Source organism: Crocodylus porosus, unplaced genomic scaffold (genome assembly GCF_001723895.1).
Source record: "Crocodylus porosus isolate Cpor-Errol unplaced genomic scaffold, CroPor_comp1, whole genome shotgun sequence".
Taxonomy (NCBI): domain Eukaryota; kingdom Metazoa; phylum Chordata; order Crocodylia; family Crocodylidae; genus Crocodylus; species Crocodylus porosus.
Window position 1 is genome coordinate 26900102 of NW_017728914.1, and position 24157 is coordinate 26924258.

The 24157-nt window shown below is 37.6% G+C and overlaps 1 protein-coding gene across 8 annotated transcripts in view; it reads left to right on the forward strand.

The window, feature by feature from the left end:
• The window catches only part of RAPGEF6 (Rap guanine nucleotide exchange factor 6), a 229346-nt gene that overhangs the window by 177882 nt on the left and 27307 nt on the right, over positions 1–24157 (forward strand). For 4 of the 8 annotated variants that reach the window (XM_019535060.1, XM_019535055.1, XM_019535056.1 and 1 more), the window contains 8 exons: positions 3475–3632; positions 5313–5327; positions 8141–8381; positions 10390–10773; positions 16053–16264; positions 17065–17188; positions 19605–19628; positions 23097–23317. In XM_019535060.1, coding sequence (XP_019390605.1) covers positions 3475–3632; positions 5313–5327; positions 8141–8381; positions 10390–10773; positions 16053–16264; positions 17065–17188; positions 19605–19628; positions 23097–23317 — 1379 coding nt within the window. The remainder of the gene's footprint in view (positions 1–3474; positions 3633–5312; positions 5328–8140; positions 8382–10389; positions 10774–16052; positions 16265–17064; positions 17189–19604; positions 19629–23096; positions 23318–24157) is intronic. The other 4 variants (XM_019535062.1, XM_019535057.1, XM_019535058.1 and 1 more) reach the window with 3 other exon arrangements.

Here is a 24157-nt window from a genome sequence, read left to right on the forward strand (position 1 = left end):
GTCTTCTTTCTGTTACTGCGTCACTTCTCAGGGGACTATTTTGGTAAGAAATTGCCTAATTATATATTACGGGGGTGTATCAATATAGCTTCCTAACAAGCCATGGATGCTTCCTCACTTCAGTGCACTTTTTTAATAATGAAGAATACCCTACATAATTCCAGTAGCTTTTCCATGTGAAATTTAAAAAGTCTCAACCTTAAGTTTGCATCATCGTATTTGATTTGTTGTCCCTTCTACTGAAAAAGTATTAATCTACCACACCTTTGTCTCTGAGCAATGAGTGGGGTATTGAAGAAGCAGAATTTTGCCAGGTTACTGCACACTTGCACGGATCCCGATTTTGTGATATCATTATCCTAATGTCACTTAATGTAATTACTACCAGATCTGGTAGGCCTTTCAATTGGCAGCCCTGTAAAGTAAAAACAGAATGGCATCTCAGCTTGAATGCTGCACCCGGATTAATTAGATATATATCTTAAAAACCTCCTGAGTTTGTGGACCCTGAAACCATTGCCTAAATTGATAATCAGTGGGTGTTGTGTGTCTACATGTGCCCCCCACGCCGCAGTTGTGACTGCGCTGTCATTTAGCGCTAGCTTTAGGAAGTACTAAATGATGGCATAGTAACAGCCGGTACTGCGCCTCCCGGTGGCGCGTGGTTATTTTTAGCAGTTATGTCACCGTAGCAACGCTCTACAGCATGGTAGCTCATTGCTATGGCGACATTGCGTCAGTGTCATGGTTTGTGCCTGCTGATGCTACGTCACCATAGTGATATGCTACGTCACTGTAGTGCATCACTACGGCAACGTAATGTCACTTGTAGACGTGCCCTGTGACACTTCTTTTCTCACATTTTCTTTTCCTTAATCTTGTTGGTCCCCATTTTGTCATAAATTTCTTCAGTTTATGAAGTCCAAGACTGATGCCCTGATTAATGAGTACCCTTCATCAGAACTATAGTCCTGGCTGCCCCTCGTTCAGTAATCCCCCTTAATGTTTGACTGTTCTTGCTGTTTGTGTGCATCACATCTCTGTGCTGTCTTCACTGTTGAAAAGCTTACTCCTATTTTCTTTTCCTCTCATCTAAACTACTCTCGAGTCCTCCTCCTTCTTTTCTAAGTGGACTGAAGCCATGACTCCATTTTCCAATTTTCACTTACTCTGTCTACCCTGAAGAATCACAATAGCATTCCATCTTAAATATCTTTACTGGCTTCTTATCTGTTGAATCAGAGCAAAATTATTTGTCTTAATTGATCCCCTTCTCCCCAGTCTGTAACCCATGTTTTTCTGATCTTTAGCATATTTCTGACACATCTTCAACACTAGATATTTTTCTGTCCTCACTATCTGAAACAGCTGGTCTCTACTGATTAAATCTTTGTCCCTTTTCAAATACCATCTAAAAATCCATCTTTCTTCTTTATTCTGAGACTTTCCACCCTTATTCTGTTGTCTCAGCTTTCAGCTTTCCCTGTGCTTGATCCTTGAAATTCAGCTGTTATTTCCTACTCACATGTGCTGTACCATATCTATAGATGCTGGCTGTGGCCACTAAGTTACTTTTATGAATAGACTAAAATAAACTGCCGCCTCCTGGGATACTTTTGTATGACTGATGCTACATAAATGTGTGTGCATTTTGTGCAGTACCACATCTACTATAAATAGAAGCAAGTTGTATGTAGATACATCAGTTACAGTAACTGGACTCCCACTTGGTACATTTGAATGAGAAACGAATTGATTTTAGTTTCATTATCAGAAAAAAATATGTTTCAGGGTAATCAAATTGTGACCAGCTTTTTGCTTCCTAAATCATGATGTAGAGCTTCTCTCAGTCTTCTTCATAATTGAAATTAAAAAAGAATTATTTGCAAATAATATACGTGAAGCCTAACAATTTAGCTGATTGTCTCTAATTGTTCTTAATAATGGGTAAGACGTTAAAAGCTTATTCTATCCTCTGCTACTAGTCAGATTATATTCTGGCTTCCTATTGAGGCAAGAGCTGGTGGTTTAGGCTTTCTGAGATGAAGGGCCATATATTTATTGATTCTACTTTGGCCTACAGTTTTCTCAGGGCTTCAGTGCTTTTTTGCTTGCCACACGCTGATAATCCTTGATACTTCTGCTATGTGATGAGCAGGAATCCTGGTTTTCTCTGACTTAAAGAAAAAATCCCCAATGTTTGGATTTAAAAAAGGTAACCCAAAATCCACTTTTTTCCATGATTAAAATGAAATACCACTATTCGTGCGGCATGTCATTTTAATCATGGAAAAATGTGGATTTTGGATTACTTCTTTTAATCTGAAAATTGGGGATTCTTTTTTATCAGAGAGAACCAGGATCCCTGGTGACTAGACCTCTCCCACCTGCCATGTTTTCCTTGGGTAATGCACTGCAGCAACCTAATTCAAGAAAGGCAGGGCATGCAAGTGAGGCACAAACATCAGCATTTCCTCTTTTACTTGGAAGGAACTTTCTGGCTTTCTGATTCTTAAAGTTCTTCCAACAAACTCTCCACTTAGCTTTGGAGAGTCCTTTTTTGCAGGAGTAAGCAGATCCAGCAGCAACTCTGCTGCATCCCTGGTGCTGCTTTTTGCAGAGCTTGGGTACTTTGTCATGCAATCCTCTGGAGCACTTTTTAACTGAGGAAGAACCGGAGGTAGAAAACTGGACAACAGGAGCATCATGGTCCTTCAGAGAGGCTTCTGGATTCAAGAATGTAGAGCCCCTTTGAGGAGCTATTTCAGATGCAAATTACATGCATATAATATACGTATTTTAAATATATGGCCATGACTAGTAAAAGTGCAGTCAGCTGTCCTGTTCAGATGATTTGCATAGTTCCACCATGGTAGAAATTTCTACTGCAGTGCTTTGTTGGGCTGAGCATTGCTTTAACCATTTCTGTAGATTTTCAGTGTAAATGGAAGTAGATGCCCAAGTATGTAAATGGAAGTATAAGCAATTTTTCTTTCATTATATACTACCAAACAAATACATCCTATACAGGGTAGAAGTACTTAAATATTTGGTAATCACAGTAAGTGGTTTGTAATTTGCTGTTTGCAGCTAGTGTGCTATTATCCTTAGAGGATTTCTTTGCACTAAGACTCACTATTTTATATATATATTTATGTAGAATATTTTGGTAAAATAGAAATACAAGTAAGGAATGGTGATAAAGCAAAAGGACAGCTTCTTTCTGTGGGAGAAGTTTTTATATAAGGAGTGTTTAGACTGCCAGGCATTTTTTTCTGGATTATGCTGCGTGTTAAACCATTTTAATTAATGCCACTGCTGTGTACTGCTTTGTTATTGAAGAAATTAGTGCTTAGATTGTTCTTCTTCTGCATCCTTGTGTGTGCAGAGTAGCAGTGATTTTTTTTTTTTTTTTTTTTTTTTTTAACTTCTGCATAGGCTAAATGTAGGTAATTTTTTTTACTTGTTTTGCAGTGATGGCAGTGTAAGTCAATCCCAGGATGACAGCATTGTTGGAACAAGGCAGTGCAGACACAGCCTGGCCATCATGCCTATCCCTGGAACACTTTCATCCAGCAGCCCGGACCTGTTGCAACCTACAACCAGCATTCTTGATTTTTCTAATCCTTCAGGTAAAATAATACCTTTCTTCTGATGAGTCTGCTTATAAGCTTAGAGCCAGAGAGCAGTGTAGTAGCTAAATAAATAAGAGCCAGGTCACAAATCAGTATGCAGTCGTTTTGGATGATGCCTTTTTAATGAAAACCAATCTACTAAGCCACTTTTATTTGCCTTTTCCTAAAGCAAAAGCTCTTAATATTTATGCAGTATTGTCAGTAACAATGAGCTCGGTGAATAAAGGCTCTGCAGCATTTGCTTAATTTAGCGTGGGTTGCAACTTTTGCTAAACCAAAGGTAGTAGATGGAGTGGGGGGAAAGCCGCCATCTTTTATCAGAAGCCAGTGTGTCAAATGTAGTGGGCATTTGTTCATGCCATGGCCATGGCAGTTCCTGAACTGTCCAAGAAAACCTTAAACAGAGCCTTACTTCTTTAGCCTACTACTCAGGGCTGCTTCACTGTAACTTTTGAGTTGGCTCCAAAAGCAAAAGCAGAACTGTATTTAGACCAGGGGGTCTAAACCTCCCAGCCAGAACCAGCCTGCAGCACTGTCATCCAGCCCACGGGGCTCCCCCTAGGTATGGAAATTTGGCAGTGTGGGGGCAGTGGCACTGCTCCTCTGCTACCCAAACTCTGGACTCATGGGGAGCCCCAGGCCCTGCATGCTGGATCTGGTGCCCAATCCCAATGGACAGGACAGTGCTGGGCCCTTGGGCCCAATCCTGGTTTGGGGAGGGGGCTAGGAGGGATGGTGCCAGGCCCTGGAGACCCAGTCCTGGCATGTGAGAGAGGGAAGGGGGTGGTGCTGGGCACCCAGGCCTGATCTAGTTTGCAGATGTGCCCTGTGCCACTCCTTTGGTCCACAGGGTCAAAAGGTTGAGCACCAATGGGTTAGAAAGATAGATTTGCTTCCTATTCAGTGGCTAGGCTCTGTCTGCTTCTCTCCACTTCTTGACCGTCTTTTGCCAGCTCTCATGCCACAGTGACTTGGCTTCTGTCCACCTGACCCCTGTGAAGAAATATCCTAGGAAGCATAATGAGTAAGGGTGGGAGAGTTTTAAGCTAGTGATACTGGTGCTGCACTTTTATAAGCATTAAAATCAATCAAGTATATATTATGAAACAGAAAAAACCCTCAAAGAAATATTTTTAGTTTTTAACTTTGTGCCCTCTGCATTGCTGCTGCAGGAATACAGTAGTGGGTGACTGTAGGAGGTATCTGATTGTATGTTGCCTGTAAACATGTCAAGTCAGAATCATGTTTCCCTATTGCCAATATAAGTTCTATGTATAACTATATGTTCTGTCAAATGCCTTATGGCTAAGACTTAGATTTATGTAAGTTTGCAGATCTCTTTTAAAAGGGATGTGTACGTGTACATTTTTATGCTTACATATCTGTGACAACACCCTTTGCATTTGCTGCAAATTCATTTTTACTACTTACAAGAGAACCGTGCATTTTCCCTGAGCATCTTCATTTAAAACTTGGGTAGGTTTTTCCATAGTCATGAGCTGTAGCTAACTAGTCTTTTAAAACCTATTCATAATTCAGATTTGTCTGTAGTAGGTGTAAAGTCATTTTTGAATGTTACATGTTTCTGATTATTATTAGTTTAGTTATGTCTAGATCTTGATTTTTTAAAAATTAACTTAAATGGATTTTATTTGTTTTTCTTTTTGGTGTCTGCAGCTGTTGGTTTTTACTGTAAGTATTTTGCCTTACTGGTATCTAAACTTTATCTTGCATATCTTATTTGTTGAAGTGAACAAGTTTGTGACAGTATTTGCTTATGTATTCGAAAGGTGTGCTGCATGAGCATTTCATAATTAAACCAAGTATTTATTTTGTTGGGTGGCAGAAAGATTGGGGGGAATCAGGATGATTTGCTGCAGAGGTTAGCATCCTTTCATTAACAGTCCTAATGAAGACATAAAAATAGTTGCAGAATGAGGCCAACACCAAAAATAATAAAATGGCTGCTGTGAAAATTCAGTTTTCAGTTTTATCTACTTAACTCTCTTCATGGGGTCACAAATACAAGCTGGCACAACTCTGTATAATGAAAGCTAGAAACCTGTATATAAATTCTAAACATAAAACTGAAAATTAATCTCATAATATGTGTAAATTGTCAGGCTTTCTTCAACAATACCAGGTTTTTTTACTAGGGGTAAACATAAAGGGGCAAATCCTGTTTCACCTTCATGTGCCTATATGATAGCTACATAACTGAAAGTTTTGGTGCTTTCACAGTTTACCTGTGTAAAATAGTTTGCCCTTCTCATGTACCTGCTGGCTGGGGGAGAAGGACCATGCCCTTTTTTAGCTCAATAGTTAACCAGTAGCTAGAGCACTTTTCAGTCAGTGGGCAAGTGGGGTTCTCAGTCCCCCCCCCCATCCAAAGGGATTTGAACCTTCATTTCCTACTTCCTAGGCAAGCACTACACATACCAAGCCACCAGCCAGACCGTGCTCAGAATGCTCTCCAACACTGCCTTCCTTACCACTTTCCCTTTTAAATGAGGACTTTTGTTTTTTAAAAAAACCCCAAAAAACAAAGAAAACAAAAAACCTATTTTTATCAAAAAGTTGTTTTTTATTGTTACTCCCTCGGCTGCGTGAAACATTTAAAATTCTTTGGATCCTCTTCAGCCAGCTAGAGAAGTATTACTATAAACCTTCATAATAGTGGGAAGGTTAGTAAAAGCAATGAAGAAGTTTTCCAGCTATTTCAGTTGGTCTAATAAAAGATACCAGGTTTACCCAAAGAACCTTATCTGCCTTTAACAGTACTCAGCACTTCTTTTTTAGAAAACCATTTTCTTAATACTTATTTTCTCCCCATCTTCACCTTGATTACAGCTGCTGCTGAGACTTCTTTTTCTTTCAGCTGTATAAACCTGCTAGTATCAAATCGCAAATGACTACTCATCTTCTATTTCAGAAACCATGACACTTTCTACCACAGGTATTGTTGGTCATGGCTGAACCAAAGTTCAAAATCTCAGAGTTGTGTGTTCACCTGAGCTGATTTCCTTTTTCTCATTAAATGGAAAAAAATGGAGAAGTTAAGGGATAGCGTAGTCAAGTCTTCATATAAATAATATATATATTATTAGTATATAATAGTAAAGAAGGATTATATTTATATACCTATATACCTAGATTTTTACAGTGGCACCAATACTGTAGTATTGGGTGGCAGAGTAAAAGAGGATTTTATATCTATATAGCTACAGATATCTATATAGATATCGAGAGAGAGAGAATCCTCTTTTACTCTGCCTCCCAAGTACTACAGTATTGGTGCCACTGTAAAAATCTAGGTATATAAGTCAAAGTATTTTTATAGAGAAAATATTTGGTTCATCTGTTGAAGATGCCTCTTCATTTCTTTCACCATAGGCATTATGTGCCTTGCCTTGTGATCCCTGACCAGACAGTTCAACATGAGTTCACACGCTCTGCGTGAGATGGCACACCGCTACCCCTGGATTTAAATTGCCCCTCAGGGGCAATAAATAAGTAAAGCCTGGTCAAATTTCAGTAGGAGAAAAAGCGAGCATAGGTCTCTTTATAGTAGAGGTTTGAATATCTGATGGGGCCAATTACATGTTTTTTCCAAGAATTAGTTCTAAATAATCCTGAGATAGAAGGAATGATAGCTGACTCTTCTGAGACAATATAGTCACAATTCCAGTTGTTATAAAAGTATCTTCCCTCTTTCTTTTTTTTGTTCTACAAAAAAGTGCCAGATTGAATGGTTGTCAGTTTATAAACAGAAAATGGCGGGTGGGGGGTGTCTGTTCCATTTTAAAGGACATGATTTTTCCACCTCAGAAAGGTGTGCTTTAATAAATTAACCATAACTACTGAATAATTGTAATTAAATATATTCAACTGAAAGAGAATTGTTCACAAGGAACATGACTCAGTAAATTAAACCGGGAACTTAATTGATTAATGAGACATTTATTTCCTGTTATAATCTGCATAAAGAACAGTTATTTTCTAAATATTAAGTATTGTAAATAAATGCGGAATAAAGAGCTATCTTTTTGGCTGGGGTGTTCTACAGATCAGAGCCTTAAAACAGAAAAAAATACTCTGAAGCTGTGAATATGAACATTTTTCTGGTATGGCTTTATTTGTTTGTTTTTTAGAGTTTTTTTTAGAAAGCTTGCATGCAAATTATAAGATTTTCCTTTCTGTCAATTAAGGTGACAATGTGCAAAGCAGAAAAAATGCAATAGGTGGTTTGTGCTGCAGCACGCACGTGGTCATACCAGAAAAAGAAAATTATTTGGTGTTTTAAGTGAGATTACAATTCATCCTGTGTTTTTTTTTTTTTTGTAAATTTTTAAATAAACATTTACACGTTTGTTAATGAACATGTACATCAAGATTATGGGATAGGGGGTTCTTCTTTTTTTTTGCTGCTGTATAATACATCAGACCTCTTTTTATCTTTTCTCTGTAGTAGCTTTGCATTTTAAAGGTATTTTTCTTGCATTTAGATATTCCAGATCAAGTTATTAGAGTTTTCAAAGCAGATCAACAGAGTTGTTACATTATCATCAGCAAAGACACTACGGCAAAAGAAGTTGTGAGTCATGCTGTGCATGAATTCAACTTGACAGGTGCATCAGAGACCTACTCTCTCTGTGAGGTGTCTGTTAGTCCTGAGGGAGTCATCAAACAAAGAAGGCTTCCAGATCAGTTCTCAAAATTAGCAGACAGGATTCAGCTCAATGGAAGGTAAATGTGCCCTTGGTTTTTTTTTTTGGTTGGGTTTTCGTGTCCTTTAACGTTGAAGCATTTGAAAAAAACATATCGGAGAGAAGAATCCTAATTCAGATTGGAAGAGAAAGTTCAGAAAAGCCTCTGTATTTTGGAGAACTGTTAAAAACATAGCCGTGTACTTTGGTATACAAACTTACGAACAGAATTACTGCCCTAGGTAATGTGCAAATGAGTAGCCTGGAATTATTTTGAACTGTAATTATAGAGCATTATCCACTTACTGAATTTGACACATACTTTTTCCTGCTTTTATGTCAGAAAAATGTTTCATGCATCAATTCAGTACATAATTGGAATATCAGGCACACTTAGAGCAGGGGAAAGAAGGCCTGAAATACATTACTGTTACCTGAAGGCGATAGTAATGTATTTCTGCCTTCTGGTACTTATGATTTCTGATGCTTTGCATCTGTAAAATTGTAGAATTACACTGAATTCCAGTGCCATTTGTCAGCACTAGGAGGAAGGTGTCCTTCAGCTACTTACTATATTTGGGTAGGAACTCATAAATGCTAACAACTCCTGGAACTTTCTTTCCTAATGGATCAGGCATTAGCAACACAGCTTTTCTGGTAGTGCATCTGTTTCTGGACTCTCAAACTGAGTTTAAAAAAGAAGCATAAATACAGTACTTTTTCTCCTATACAAACAATTGTGGTCATAGAAGCGAGTCCTCCTGCAGTCATTTTTGTAATGGCTACAATGTTATCCCGAGACAGAGACTACATAACCAAGTTGTACTTGGACAATCTGGCTGTTAAGTATTCAGATGATACAAGGAAAATATTGTTTATCATTTTAAAAAAATCAAAGGCAAGCAGTATCTTTTAGTAGACCAAGTTTTTGGTTGGAATTGACTTGGGTAAGCTTTCAGATGCAGCGCATTCGTCTTCAGATCTGAGCTCAGACATGAGGAAGGATGCAGTGTATTTGAGAGAGCTTGTTGTCAGGTCTGAACTCAGACCTGAAGAAGGGTGTCTTGCATTCCAAAGCTGGTCTAGGTCCATCCCAGCCATGCAATTGATCCTATAAAAAAAAAAAATACCACCCACAAAAATCCTTCATGGCTACAGTATTACTTCAACACTACAAAAGCAGTGAAATAGTCAGCCGTTGGATCACAACCCCTTTCAGCTGATGAGAAGAAGATGTATGGTGGTTCCCATTTAAAAAGGGAATAATGTATAATATGGTGATATTTACCTTATCAATAAGTTTCTTTTTCTAAAATGTACTATTGCTGTGGACTGATATTGCTAAATCATTCCATTCTTGTGCAAACTATTCTGAGTATTCTCTCAAACACAACGGGTTTCAGCTCTTTGACCGATGACTTGATCCAGACCAGGAAAAATATGATAAACTAGAAAATTCTGTTTGGTCATCTTTGCCAGATAGCAGTGAGAGTTTATGAAAGAGATTTGTAAGTCATCTCCTTTGGACCATGAAAGTGATTTTTCTCCGTACCTTTTCCTTTCCCTACTACTTTGTTTTTTATGCACCCTACTAATATGACATTTTCCATTTAAAGCTGGGAAAAAATATAACATCAAGATCTCAGTGTTTCTTGGGACCAACGTCTGTCTAAAATGTTAATTTACTGCTGCATTTGTAAATTGGCAAAGATACTGACCTTTTGCTGATGAGAGAGGCTATTATCTAAACAACTGTGTATATGAACAAGTGAATGGTGAAGTGAAAAAAGGATTAAAATGGCTTTAAGTAGTTGAAAACTAGATTTTATTTTGACAATAACAGTCTTGTGCAGGAGTTGGAGCCTGATACTGAGAGCTGTCCTGTGCTGTTATTCCTTGTTCTGTCACTGTAAGAGTCTGGTTTGTACATCTCTGAAGTTAGGATAGTGCCTACCTCAAATGGTAATGTTAAATTTATTTGTGCTGTCAGAACCTCAGAGAAAGGCCACTCTAAATTTAATTTTTTATACTGTACAATTTATATTTAGGTATTATCTGAAAAACAATATGGAAACAGAGACCTTATGCTCAGATGAAGATGCCCAAGAACTGCTCAGAGAGAGTCAAATATCTCTTCTTCAGCTGAGCACCATTGAAGTGGCAACTCAGCTTTCAATGAGAGACTTCGAATTATTTCGCAACATTGAGCCTACTGAATACATTGATGACCTTTTTAAGCTGGACTCGAAAACAGGAAATGCTCACCTGAAACAATTTGAGGATGTCATTAACCAAGAGACATTTTGGGTTGCCACAGAAATTTTAACAGAGCCCAACCAGCTCAAAAGAATGAAAATTATTAAACATTTCATTAAAATTGCCCTCCACTGTCGAGAATGCAAAAACTTCAATTCCATGTTTGCAGTTATAAGGTAATGCACTATACTTTTGACAGTTTTTTGGACATCTGATATTGTTTTTTATTCTTATTAAATTGCAGTTGTATCCTATGCACGGTAGCAAATGCAAGTTTGTTAACTTACACTGTTTGCACGGTTATAACTTGGAGTGGTGCAAGCACAATTCCATTTTAAAAGACCTGCCACGGTTCTCATCCTTTCATTACAGTCTCTTCCATTATCAAAAAATTCCTCCTGTTCCATGTTTGTGCTGTGGTTCACGTGATTATTCCTTACCTGTTACCCAGGCTTTCCTGTCTATATGTAGTGATGATAAACAGGGAAAGAGAACATAGAACTGGAAAAAACTTTAGTTCAACAAACCTCAAGAACCTCAACCTCAAGTGCCTGCTGCTTTCCGTGAACCTCAACCTCAAGTGCCTGCTGCTTTCTGTGGTTGTTTTGCTTCTCCAGGTCATAAGCACTCTTGAACCTTTGAATCTACTTTCTTTTCCCCCTTTTCTTACTCAGTATTACTTTCTTCCTGTGCATTTGAAGCAAACCTGAAACGAGGTTATTTTCTTTTTTCTATCTGTATATTCTCTTCCCTCAAACTTCCTCCAGTCTGTTTTACCTTAAATCTGCTCATTTTAATTTCGTTTCTTTTTCTTCCCAGGCACTCCACCTTCATTTCTGTTCTCTCCTTTTAGCAAATGCAGGGTCGTCTTTTACATTTGGGGTCAGTGTCTTATTGCCAGCATATGCAACTTGATTGCATGAGTCAAATGAGTATGTCCACCTGTGTAAGGCACTGTCATTTGTCAGAAAAAGGTAAAGAACTTCTCTCTGGACTGATTTTTATTTCAGTCCAATACAAATACTGTTTCTGAGAATACTGTATTTGAAGTTCTTTCCTTTCCTCTTTAATTTCTTTAGCCTAGGGGTGGGCAAAATATGGCCCGCGGACCAGATGTGAGCCACCAGCCCATTCTATCCGGCCCATGGGGCCCCTAAAAAATTTAGAATATTAGTATTTATCTGCGCCTGGCTGCCTGTCATGCAGCCCTCCATGGCTTGCCAAAACTCAGTGAGTGGCCCTCCGCCCAAAATAATTGCTCGCCCCTGCTTTAGCCTAATTTACAAAGCCATGTCTGCTTCTATGATCATGTTCTATGATCTACATGAACAAATCACTTCTATGATCATGCTCTATGATCTACATGAACAAATCTTTTATGTCATACTGTAGGACACTTAGGGCTGTGACTGCATTGTGTACTGCTTATGCACGTATAAAGAAATATATAACTTTAGGGATCCCCTGGGAGAAGTAAAGGCTTTTAAGAAAACTGTCTTGGGAGTTTCTCTTTCCAGGTCTAGAGAGAGAGGCTTAGCATGGAGAAGGAAGGTAGCCTCTAGCTAAAGCATACCAGATGGGACACCTAGGACTAGACCTTGTAAATGTGTAAAGAGATCTAAGTGGCATATACAGAGGTGTTTTTTTCCCCTTCATTTCATGATCCATCTTTAAGACTGAGCTGTTATAGGTTAAGAGACTTGCCAACTCTGATACAGTAATTGAAGCCATTTTTCCTTAGTGTCCTGAGGTATACTGCAGGTGGTTTTATTGAAAGTATATATTCCCTTACATCCATAGGGCCATGTCTGCCACTTCAAACTATTACAGTAGTGGGTCAGTGTTACCCGTAGTCATTTTTTACATTAAGTAGTTCTATGAAAACAAAATCCTCCTAAATTGCATTAGTACTGACAACTATCCCAGCTCAAGCTTGTCCCTTCTTACCTTGTATGCCTTACATGCAAGAGGCCGCACTGAACCATTCTCTTCCCTTCGGGAATTTAAGACTCAATGAGGTTCCTACCTTATCGGTTGTTTTGCTATATGTTTATTATTTTCATCATTTTCTGTAGAAAATATCAGCCTAAGAATACAGTGTGAGCTGCTGTGACCTGTCAAACTAAGACCATAAGTCCTGTATCAAGTAGCATGCTCACTTACACATTTTCTATAATCTTGTAATATGACTAGAACGATAAAAAATATATTATATGATTTCAGGTGTGCCTTATTTTGCAGCTTAAATCATATTCTAGATTTATTTTTGCATGATTTACAAAATAGCAAAGGTTTTTCCTCCTTTGTGTTCTGATCTATACAGAATGCTCCGTTGTTTAGATTTTCAACACTTTTTTAGGACTGTCCTTTTGTGTTAATGTTGAACTGCTCTGGATATTTGTGGGCACTAGGATGTTATGTGCAAGTACCCCATCTACACCTCTGTGATGTTATTAAACTAGCAGACCAGAATTGTATGAGAAAATTTGCAGCAGATTGTATTTGAGAATCATAATGGTTCAAATCTGACAGTAAAACTAGCACATTTTATAGTTCTTGTCTGTATCCCTAAAAATAGTAACTGTGTTTTAAGCAGATTACTGTTATGATTAAAGGCCATTAAAAGTATTGTGACAAACTGGAGCAAATTATTGTTTCAGAAAATGACAAAAGGCATCAAGCACAGTACAAGCCTACCTTAAGTAAGGCTTATTAAAATATAGTGAATACAAATCCATTTATTTACTCACCATTTGCTGTTATTATTGCTAGCAATTTGATAAATTGATTGAAAAGAATTGTGGTATCACCTGTGTGCAGAATTTGATACCAAAAATGATATTTTGTAGCCTTTTCATTAATAATCTGTGAATGCACATACAAGAAACCACTAAAAGGGATTGTCTTCTGCTCAAGCTTTGTAAACCCATCACTGTCACAAAAGACTGTTAAAACTGAGAACTATACTTATACTAGTAGTTCCTTGCACAAACCAATAAGCAGATAAAATGCAGATTTACAATGCCTTGAGCGTTTACGAAATTTTCATCGTGATTAGAAGATTGGGATTAATTTCTACCTTAACCACTTTCAGCGTTTCTTCTCAAGGACAATAGTGTGATTTTTATCACTCTTTATAGCTTGAGCCCTTTCAGGTTGGTCTTTAAGTAGTGAGCTAGAGGTAAAAAGCCATAATCTGTTGCTGTTACAGGGTTAACAGCTTTGTTTTCCTAAATGAAATTTCTGGGAAAAAATAATATAGCACTTAAAGGATTAAATTGTTTCATCGATTTTATAATTTGGCTATTTTACTATAATGGAAGGTTTTAAAAAGTTTTATCATGAAAACCATATTGCAGCTGGAGGATTAACTATTCTTTGGAAGATTTAACTGTACTAATTGAAAATACTGTTCACATTTAAAGGATTTAATGTGGTAATCATTTAGAAGAATAGACAAATAAGCCCATTTTGAGGATGCTGTCTTTTCTGTAGGGCTGCCAAATTATTTCACAAACAAAATATGTCTTGATTATTGTCTGTGTTTAACTGCTTTTGACATCCCAGAATTCAATTCAGTCACTTCTGTGGGGCTAGAAATGAGTGCTGATAATGTATTAAAGGCCAACACCCTGCCTTGCATGAGTGCCTGTAAGAGAGGAGTGAGTAAAGAGCAATGAGTCTTTCTCCCACTGCATCCAATGAGAGAGGCCAGTGGCAAATTGCAGAGAGGCACAGAGAAGGGAAAATCTGCAACCCATCCCATCTGGCCAATACATCTAGGACCTAGGTGGTCATGCAGGCAGCTCTGGATGTGCACACTTGATGGGTTGCAAGCAAGTGTATTCCCACTTTGCAGTGGGGGGGTCAAGGATGAGAAGTGCTTCCATAATTCCAGTAGTGTCCTTTGGCCATAGTGATAGAAGCTATTCACTCCCTGACTTAATGTGGTGCAGCATTTAATTGCCTTAATCTGCTCGTCTAGGTTATGCATAGTGATGGGGAAAAGGAATGCATCCCAATTTCAGTTATGGTCTTTAAAAAAAAAAAATGAGACCATATTTTTTGTGCCAGTGATTTCTGTGGGAGTATAGGTAAAAAAAAAAATGCATAAGCAAAATTATAGGTAATTCCTTTTTTGTCATATTTAAAGGAGGCTTAATTTTTTGGCGTCTTCCTAAGATCTGCTTGAGACTTATGAAAGGAGAAGGTTTGGCTTTCATAGGGAGATATCATCATGGTCAATAACTGCAAACCATAGTTTAGTGACTCAAAAGCAACAGGTTAAATGTGACCGCTGTGTATTGTTAAATTATGCAGTGTACATACATGTTTTGTTCTGGTCAGATACTTGAGAAAACAGGTTACGGGGCTGCGGCTGAATGTAACTGATTTAGGTCCCCGCCTAATGGTGCCCAAGAGCAATACTGGTGGATTCCAAACTCAAATAGTACATCTCCTGAAATGAAACACCACTTCCTATGGTAAGAAGGGCATGTAGGGGAGAGGGGCAGAGAGCGCAAGGGGCAAGCTATCCTTTTCTTGGCAGCTGTAATATTTCTTCCTTTTTTAAACCGTTCTACTCCTATATAAATGACCTATTTGTCCTTCCAGATGTGTTCAGGGAATGCATCAAAGCCAATTTTTTTTTTACCTGCCAGCACTGCAAAGTTTAACCAGCTCTCTGAATAGATTGCTGTGCGTTCTGCTTCTTAACCTAGACAATAGAGATTCTGGAAAATCAGGATTCACCCTATACTTTTGTTGATACCTGATTCAGAATAGCACTCCACTTGCTATTTTGCAACTATGGGGGCTATATAGCACTCTCTAACAAGGAAGTTATTAAAGTAAGCTGATATTTCAGCAATTATGCCATAAAGGATGGACATTTTAATTTAGTTTCTAAAATTGACACCTCTCTACAGTCTCTGGGAGTATTTTACAGTGATCAGGGAAAAAAATCAAAGATGCAGTAACAAGATTTAATATTTCTATCGTTTCTACTGAATCATCAGTACTTTATCTAAAAGTCTTCTGATCTGCTTTTAAAATTCTCCGAGTGCTGCTACACACACTTGGTTTGCTACTGTAACTGTAACTCCAACTAGACCTCCTAATTGCCTCATTAACTTTTCATCCTTTCTAGACTTACTGTGGTATAGATTTTTACAGGCATAAAATGGTTACTAAGTTACATGGCCATTGGTAATATATAATTGTAATAGATTGTTTTAGAAATGTACTTGTTACTAGTGTTTTATGAAACAACTGTTATACTTTCATTTTCACTTGCTGTGGTTTATTCATAACATACTGGCAGTATAGGAAGCACTCAGATTTCAGGTCAACTTTGTGAAAATCTATTTTGCCTAAATAAAACAGCCCTTTTTCACCTTTCTGAATGCCACAAATCCTACTTAGCTTTTAATGTAAAATATATCTCTTTTTACAGTGGGCTAAATCTGGCATCGGTTGCACGACTCAGAGGTACCTGGGAAAAATTACCAAGCAAGTATGAAAAGCATTTCAGAGACCTTCAGGATCTTTTTGATCCATCTAGAAACATGGCAAAATACCGCAACATTCTTAGCAGTCAGAGCATGCAGCCTCCAATTATTCCACTCTTCCCTGTTGTCAAGAAAGATATTACATTTCTACATGAAGGTAATTCCAGACGTACGGAAGTAATATAGCAAGACATTGAATAACACTTTAACCCTTTATTCCTCATTGTCCAATGGTCTGTAGAAAATGACTAAGAAGAAACCAGTGGTATGATGCACCCTCTATCTCTCTATCGATCCAACTAAAGTAAATATAATGTAGAATGCATAATAGAAGAGGTTGATCCTTGAGAAAAAATCAGTGGAAATGTTTAATGTTGTAAAACTATGCTTGAAACTTCACTACCTCCAGTGTTGGGATGGAAGAGCTTTTGATCATGCTAAGCAATAATCAGACTACTTCTGATATGTTTCTACTGTAATATTTGTGGGGTTACTTTCATATTGTGGCTTGCAGAAAGTTAACAGGATGCACCACTTCCTACTCAAAATACTCCCATTTATTTACAACATGTCCTTTTTAACACTGTTTTCCATTTACAAATAGTCAACATTGAAGGATATCAAATAAGCCATATCTACAGAATGCCACAGAATTGTTTGAAGTAATTTTAAAAGGGCAAACATTGCTGATGTCAGTTGTATATTTATGTAACATATGAAGATAAATTGTTCCTAGTCAAGTTATTCCATGTTCCTCCTACTGACAGCTGCCACCTTAGAATTGGTCTAACAAGGGCAGAGCTAGCCTTTCTAAATTACTTTGAGTGGGCTTAACTGGCACGTCTGCTTTGCCACTATACTACTTTCTGATTTTGACTGATGTTTGAATTGATAATATGTTATTAGAAAAGGTCTGTGTATTGCTTATACTTTTTGTCTGTGTTTTAAATTGCACAGGAAATGATTCCAAAGTGGACGGCCTGGTAAATTTTGAGAAACTCAGAATGATTGCCAAAGAAATCCGACAAGTTATCAGAATGACCTCTGCTAACATGGATCCAGCTGTAATGTTCAGGCAAAGGTGCGCAATTAAAAAAAAAAAAAAAAAAAGGATTAAAAATGGCTTTGATACTGTGGGTAGGGATGTTGGTTTGTATATGTGCATGAATTTGTTTTACAGTCCACTAATTTCATTTCTCATTAATACATACCAAACTGAAATGTGTACCAACGGAAGTTGAATTATGGTGTTACCATTAATGCTACTAAAATTAAATGGTTTAGCTTATTTTTAAAACTAACACAGATAGCTCTCCCTTCAACAAAGCAATTAATGGTTAATTTGGGCCAGGTTTTAAGGTTCCATCTAGGACTTACCTATGCAGAATGTGATTAGATTTAAAATTAAAAAATATGATTGAAATGGGACATGGTAAAATTAGCATATATGTATATTTATTTAACATGCTTTTAAGCACAAATATTGGTGGTGATTATCTGTAACGTGACCAGTATCTTGAGGTATAGTAGCAAAATACAGTATTAATTTCATTATGTGGCCCAGGAACATTCTTCCAGTTATAATTGGTCAGAGGATAGGTGAAGAGGGTTTTGTTAGCAGTAGTAGTAGCAGCCACAGCAGCAGTAATAACAACATCATTCTCTATATGCTGTATGCATATGGACTGTAAATCAGATCACTGCCACTTACACTTTTGGCCCCAGACAGCTGTTAAGTTGCTCACAATCCATTGGCTCCAATAGAAGCAGCAGCTACTTTGTGCCAATTGTGTAATGTGCTTGAGTCATGTGATCCATGGAGATGCTATGTGCATTCCTCATGCCCTGCCTTATTGCAGCTTGCCAAATTAGCTTGTGCTGGGCAAGCCGCAAGTGCTGTTGTGTGACTAGCAGCAGCCGGATCAAGGGGGATGCTCTAAACTGAATAATTAACTTTTTATGACTTTGAAAATGACGTGATGAGCATCTGGGTCAGGAGATCTGCTCTGCATATACTCAATAGGTATAGGATTACTTGGGTTATTTTAGCAGGGAGAAAATGGGGTTTTACTGATGTATCCTTCAAAACAAGAACAGTTTTGAGGGAGCAATACGGACTATATTACACCTCATGCATCATCAGTGAGAATGTTAACGAAGTTCCCATTGATGAGCCACCTGTGCAGTCTTAATTGTCTTCAAATTACATCCTCAGTTACATCTGTGTAACTGAAGGCAATAACATATTGGAATAAATGAAGCCCTAATGAGAGGAAACAAGATTCTCAGGCAGAGTTTTGCCTGCAGAAGTTTTACATTAATGGTTGCCAGCTTGACCTTTGTTTCTCTGGGTGAAACTTCCAGGTTGACAGTTTGAAAAAAGCACAGTTTTACTAGAAAGTAGAGTAAATTTAATATGAAAGTACTAAGGTACACATGTGAAGACTTATTATGACGTTTTGAAGATCTTCACTTTCCAGAGCGGGAGTTCATTTTCATGATAGTGTGAACAAATAAGCATCCATATTTAAAACAATATAAAAAGCTCAAAAATAATTCACTTGATGAATTAGTGGCATAAAAACCCTTTGTTATATGCGTAAAACATATGTACAGATTGGGTCTATAAACATTTCCCTTGTTCGCTAAATGCTTCGTTAATAGTTTAATTATTATATTTAAAAATAATCAATAAATACTTAGTTTTTATGTTTCTAAATTACAACGTGCTTATTAGTTATCAATTTAACTATCAAAATGCTCTCAAAACATGCTTAGTGCACTATTGTTACAAGTAGAATCTGAAATTAATGGAGAAAAGATTGTTTTCAGTTCATTTACATTCATTTGCATTGTTGCTTCTGTCCTAGTCAATTGGTTTCCCTCTCCTGTGAAACGTTTTTGTTTGTAGAACACAAATGAACAAGAAGTGCTAATTCAAGTCTTTTGACAAGTTTATTACCAAATTAGGATAGGGCATCTAATTCTCCAGCATTTATTTGGCAATTTTTTTCAGCAAATCAAAATGAAAAAGCATAATATCCACTTGTAAGGGTCTTGTTACCCATTAAGATTAGAATGGTCATACTGCACTAAATTAAATTAATCTTGTTATACTTACTGCAGTTTGAACTTTTCTGAAAAATACAAAGCTATCAAAGCTCTAAAAAATACAAAACTGTCATCCACAAAGTAAACTCATTTGTGGGGGCTATTTAATGTGAAAATTTAACTGGAGTTTAGTTTTAAATATGAAGGTTTAAAACTGAAAAGCCTACTGTATGTTCGTCTGTATCCATTCTAGTGTTGTAAAGTGTCCTGCCCAACTGTTCCATTAAAGTCTTGTGTTATTGTTTGAGAAGTATTTTTGCCTGATAGAAATTTTTCTTTTCTGGACTTTCCTGTCTACATCTTTCTTCCTGACTCTCAACTGTGATATTTTTCCTGTGCTTTTCTGTTCAAATACATGCTTCAATGTATATGGCTCTTGCTTACAGGAAGAAGAGGTGGAGGAGTTTGGGGTAAGTGTAGAGATGAATGCAACTAAGATAAAATAAAGGTTATGCAAACTCTTAACATACTGCATCCTTCTCATTAGTGCATGCTTCTGAAATACAGCATGCATTTTATTAACCCTACAATACTTATTTTTGGTATACAGACATAGGGGGAAACAGAAACAAGGTGGTAAACTTTTTTCAGTCAACTTTATACCTGTGGTATAAAGATCCTGTGTTGCCTTCATATTATAGATAAGTTTTGCTTTAACTGAAATTTACTGCAGAATAAAAAAATGATGTCCAGTTACAGTGAAATGAAAACTATTTTTGAAAAAAAGTAAAACAGCTTTTAAAATCTGTCTGAAAAGTTTAAACCAACATGCATTGTTTTATACTGTATACATGTGTTGGGCTAGCAAAATTTACAATCCTCTCAAAATATGGGGTCCAGTTATAACTGTTAATTGCAATATCTTGTATTTTTAAACCAGACTTCCAAAGTATCATGGCTTGCATTTGAGGCACATTGCAAAATCCTCATTGGCTTCATTGGGAGTTTTGGATGTATAATAGAGCTGTGCAAAATTTCGCTATCTGTTTCGTTTTGACGCTGTTTTGACTTGTTTTGAGCTTGAAACAGCGAAATCGGAATGAAACGAAAGGCTTTGAAACGGCCTTAAAATGAAACGAGGGCATTTGAAATGTTTCAAAAGTTTCAAAAAGTTTTGTGTTTTGAACCTGTGCTTGTTTGCAGCTAAAGAGAAACCAAGGAGTGGGAAGAGGGGTGGGAAGGACTGCCCTCCATATTGACGGTGTAGCTGACCAGTGACTGTCATCCTTCCCTGAGGTCCCTTCCAATCCCAGGGCTCTGGGGGGGGATGGAAAAACAGCATAAAAAGCACTGTTTGAACTGAGCTTTCTTTGTGCCTTCACACTTACAAGTGACACAAGTTTTGCTCTGAACAGTTTGAGGTGCAGTTTCCCAGAAACCCCTGCACCTATCTCCTTGAAACTTGTCAGGCTTCATGGCCTCAGCAGGGGCTACCATCCCTGCAGTTTTCATCCTGCTGTGCCTTAACACACACATGTGACACAAAGTTTGCTTTCAGGAGTTTGAGAAAGCAGCAGTACAGCAGTATTACAGGGCAGCTTGGCACCTTGGGAAGTGGCTCTGCACAAGGCAACACTCATTGCCGTGCTGTCATCAGTTGTGGTTTGGCTAGCTGTGGCAGCACTTATATTTTGGTCCCTTTCCCCTGAAAAGGTGGCACCTGAGGCTTCTGATCTGGTTATTCCCTCCCCCTGCCAAGTTATGCTACTGAAGGAGGATGATCAATAAATTAATTGAAATTAATAGCAACTCTTGTCCCTTTGAGGACATAAATCCATTAGTTCTCGGATCATCCATAAAAGATTCTCATATTCCATAAAAGAATGCTGGTGGCTTGTATTCCATAAAATAATTCAAAATGTGAATTTCTAAAGTAAAAAAAAAAAAACCCCATAAAAATAGAAAGGATAATGAATCTTTTGGGTCTCCTTCATACATGTTCAAGCAAGAAAAGGTATGATCCCATTTATAGTTTGAAGCTAGTTTTCACCTATGCATTCTCTGCTTTTCAGTAACATAATCAGTACAAAAAAAAATCCCTTCCACATCCCACAGGCAGAATATGCATGTTTCAGGGCTTCATAGCAGGTGCCACCAACATAGAGCAAGATAGGAGCTGCTAAAATATCACCTAGTTACATAGTTCATACAGTTCGTGGTAGTCTTTCATTATTCCCTAGCTATAAATGTCTGACTGGTGCCTCCACCAGGTTTGAATGCACCGAAACATTGATGATTCAAGAACTCCTCTTGTGAGTTTGTGCCCTTCGAAAGCCTGTAACAAATATTTGGTTATTTTTTAACACACTTGACCTAAAACTTCCTTTTGCATCTTGATCCTGTTATTAGTCTAAATTTGATGAAAGTGGTTGAGCTCTGTAAGTGATTAAATGCCATTCTTTGTATAATAGACAGCTGTGTCTCCTATTCTTCTTGTCCTGAGGCTCAACATGCCCAGCTCTGTTAATTTTTTCTTTAAACAATAGGCTTATTTCTGAATCTTCCAATTATGGTTCCTTTCTTCTGAACTTCTCCTGTGAATTTTGTGAGTCATTGCTATTTGACAACCCAGATCATTTAATCTTTTGGCCTTTTGCCTTCCTGTATACCTGAGGCTGTATATCTTGCCATGCATGACTCCTTAAACAAGTCATTGCTCTTCACAAATTTGTTTACACCAAATTCACTTTTAAAAGAAAATATTTATTCTTGTGGATACTTTTAGGCATAGTTTATACACGTTTGAATAGTTTATACAAATTTGATTTAAAGCTTGTTTTAGAAGTTACCTTGCAATGTGTTTGCTTTGATGAACATTTGTAACAGATTTTTTTTTTTTTATTGACCAGGACAGGTTTTCTGTTATACTCACACAGTTGAGAAAGTGTGAGACTTTATGATGCTAGAAGAGCTAGCCAAGTTGGATAGTAACCAACAGTAGTAACTGTCAAATGAATCCTTGGCACTTCTAGTTAAACAAATGGTGATTTTTGTCCCACTTCCAACTGAAGCAAGTTGTTCAAAAAAGATAGTCCTTTGACCTTACAGGCAATGAAGAGGTATTGAAAAACTGTCACAGTTATCCATAGACGAGGTCTGTCCAGTCTGGGCGTAAACACGTTGATTGGGTAGCCAGAGCAGCGGTTAGAATATCACTGTCCATCTCTAGGTACTGTTTTCTATATGTCAGTCTAGTTCTGTGAGGAGCATAATTAAAAAAAAAAAAAAAAAAATCAATCTCCATCCTTAGTAGGTCCCAAAACAAATCATTTATGAGTGGTATAATAAACTTTGCATATATGAGACCTTGACTTCCTTCCTTGGTTTTGTTTTTTAGGTTTTATTTTTTTACAAATTGAGTATTTTCTTATATTTTTGGGATTGCTCAGTGATACAGTAGGAGAATTCAGTAATTATTCCTTTGTAGTCATTTGAGTCTTGAGGAGTTACGTGTGTTCAGACTCAAGGAACTGGTCAGTTGGGGTGAGGGGTGAAATGACTTAAACTATTTAAAATGGTTTTAGGAAATCTGTCTCCCAGTTCAAACTTGGCTTGATACAATAAGGATTTGGGAGGACAAGACTAAGATGCATTACATTAGCACAGCTGTTTAGAAGCTTACACAGCATTTTTTTTCTGGTTCTTGCCACTTTCGTGAGTACAGTCCTTTTCCAGATTTAAAATGCTGCTATCAATTTTACCAAATTACTTTAAGACAGATGTTGTTTTAATGCTATTCATCTCTCTAACTCATTTGCATCAGCATGCACTAGCCCTAACTGAAGAGTGTTGGTATTAATCTGCCTCAGCAAATTCTACTTAGCACCTCAGTCTTGAAGCAAACCTGAAGTTGACTGCTTTGCACTCTTATTTTGTAGGTCTCTGAGCCAGGGCAGCACAAACTCCAATATGCTCGATGTTCAAGGAGGTGCTCACAAAAAACGTGCCCGACGCAGTTCACTCCTTAATGCCAAGAAGCTATATGAGGATGCCCAGATGGCCAGAAAGGTGAAGCAGTACTTGTCCAACCTGAATGTAGAAACCGATGAGGAAAAATTCCAGATCATGTCACTTCAGTGCGAGCCTGCATATAGCACATGTAAGTAAAGCAAGCGTCACTTCAGTCTGCCAGAGGAATGGATTATCCCATTTGCCTTGCCAACCTTTTTGATTATGATTACGTGCTAAAAGCATAACGAATGTGTGCTAGCAGAAGTAACACAAAATCCTGTTCAGAGATTGTCACTTCTTGGTTGCGTACAAGATTTTAAAATGATAAGCTTACCCCTCAAGCATAACTTCAGAATTATTTTTTCCTAAATTAACTGCAATAAGAAACGTGTTTGCCAGTGCAGCTGCTAACAGATTGGCTAGGGCAGTTTCAGCAACCCAGCATTGGCTTCTTTTGGTTGAGTTTGCAGAAGCTTGGAGTGATGGCTCCTTATTTTTGACCTTTACTTGTTAAGATGTGCGTCATTTGATCAGTATAGCCAAGAACTGTATAGCGCGTTAGATCTGCTCTCGCTGCATTGTCAGTTTACAGAATTAGGGAAAGATGGAAGTAACATTTACAGTATGAACTGCAAGGAAATGAAAAGACACAAAACCAATATAAAATCTATCTGTGGAAAGGGACAGATAAGCTAATTCATGTATTATGGCTTAAAATAAGAGAACAGCAGCAGAAAGGAGAGTTATGCCAATATTGACCGATGAGCTTGATACAACTTGATAATCAGAAATGAAGGGTTGTGGCAAGAGAGAACTTGCAAACTGAATTCCCATGAAACAGCCTAATTAAATATAGTTTAAACTAGATCATAGATTTCATAGACATTAGGGCTGGATGGGACCTCAGGAGATCGAGTCCAGCCCCCTGCCCAAAGGGCAGGAAGTCAGCTGGGGTCATAGGATCCCAGCAAGATAAGCATCCAATTTA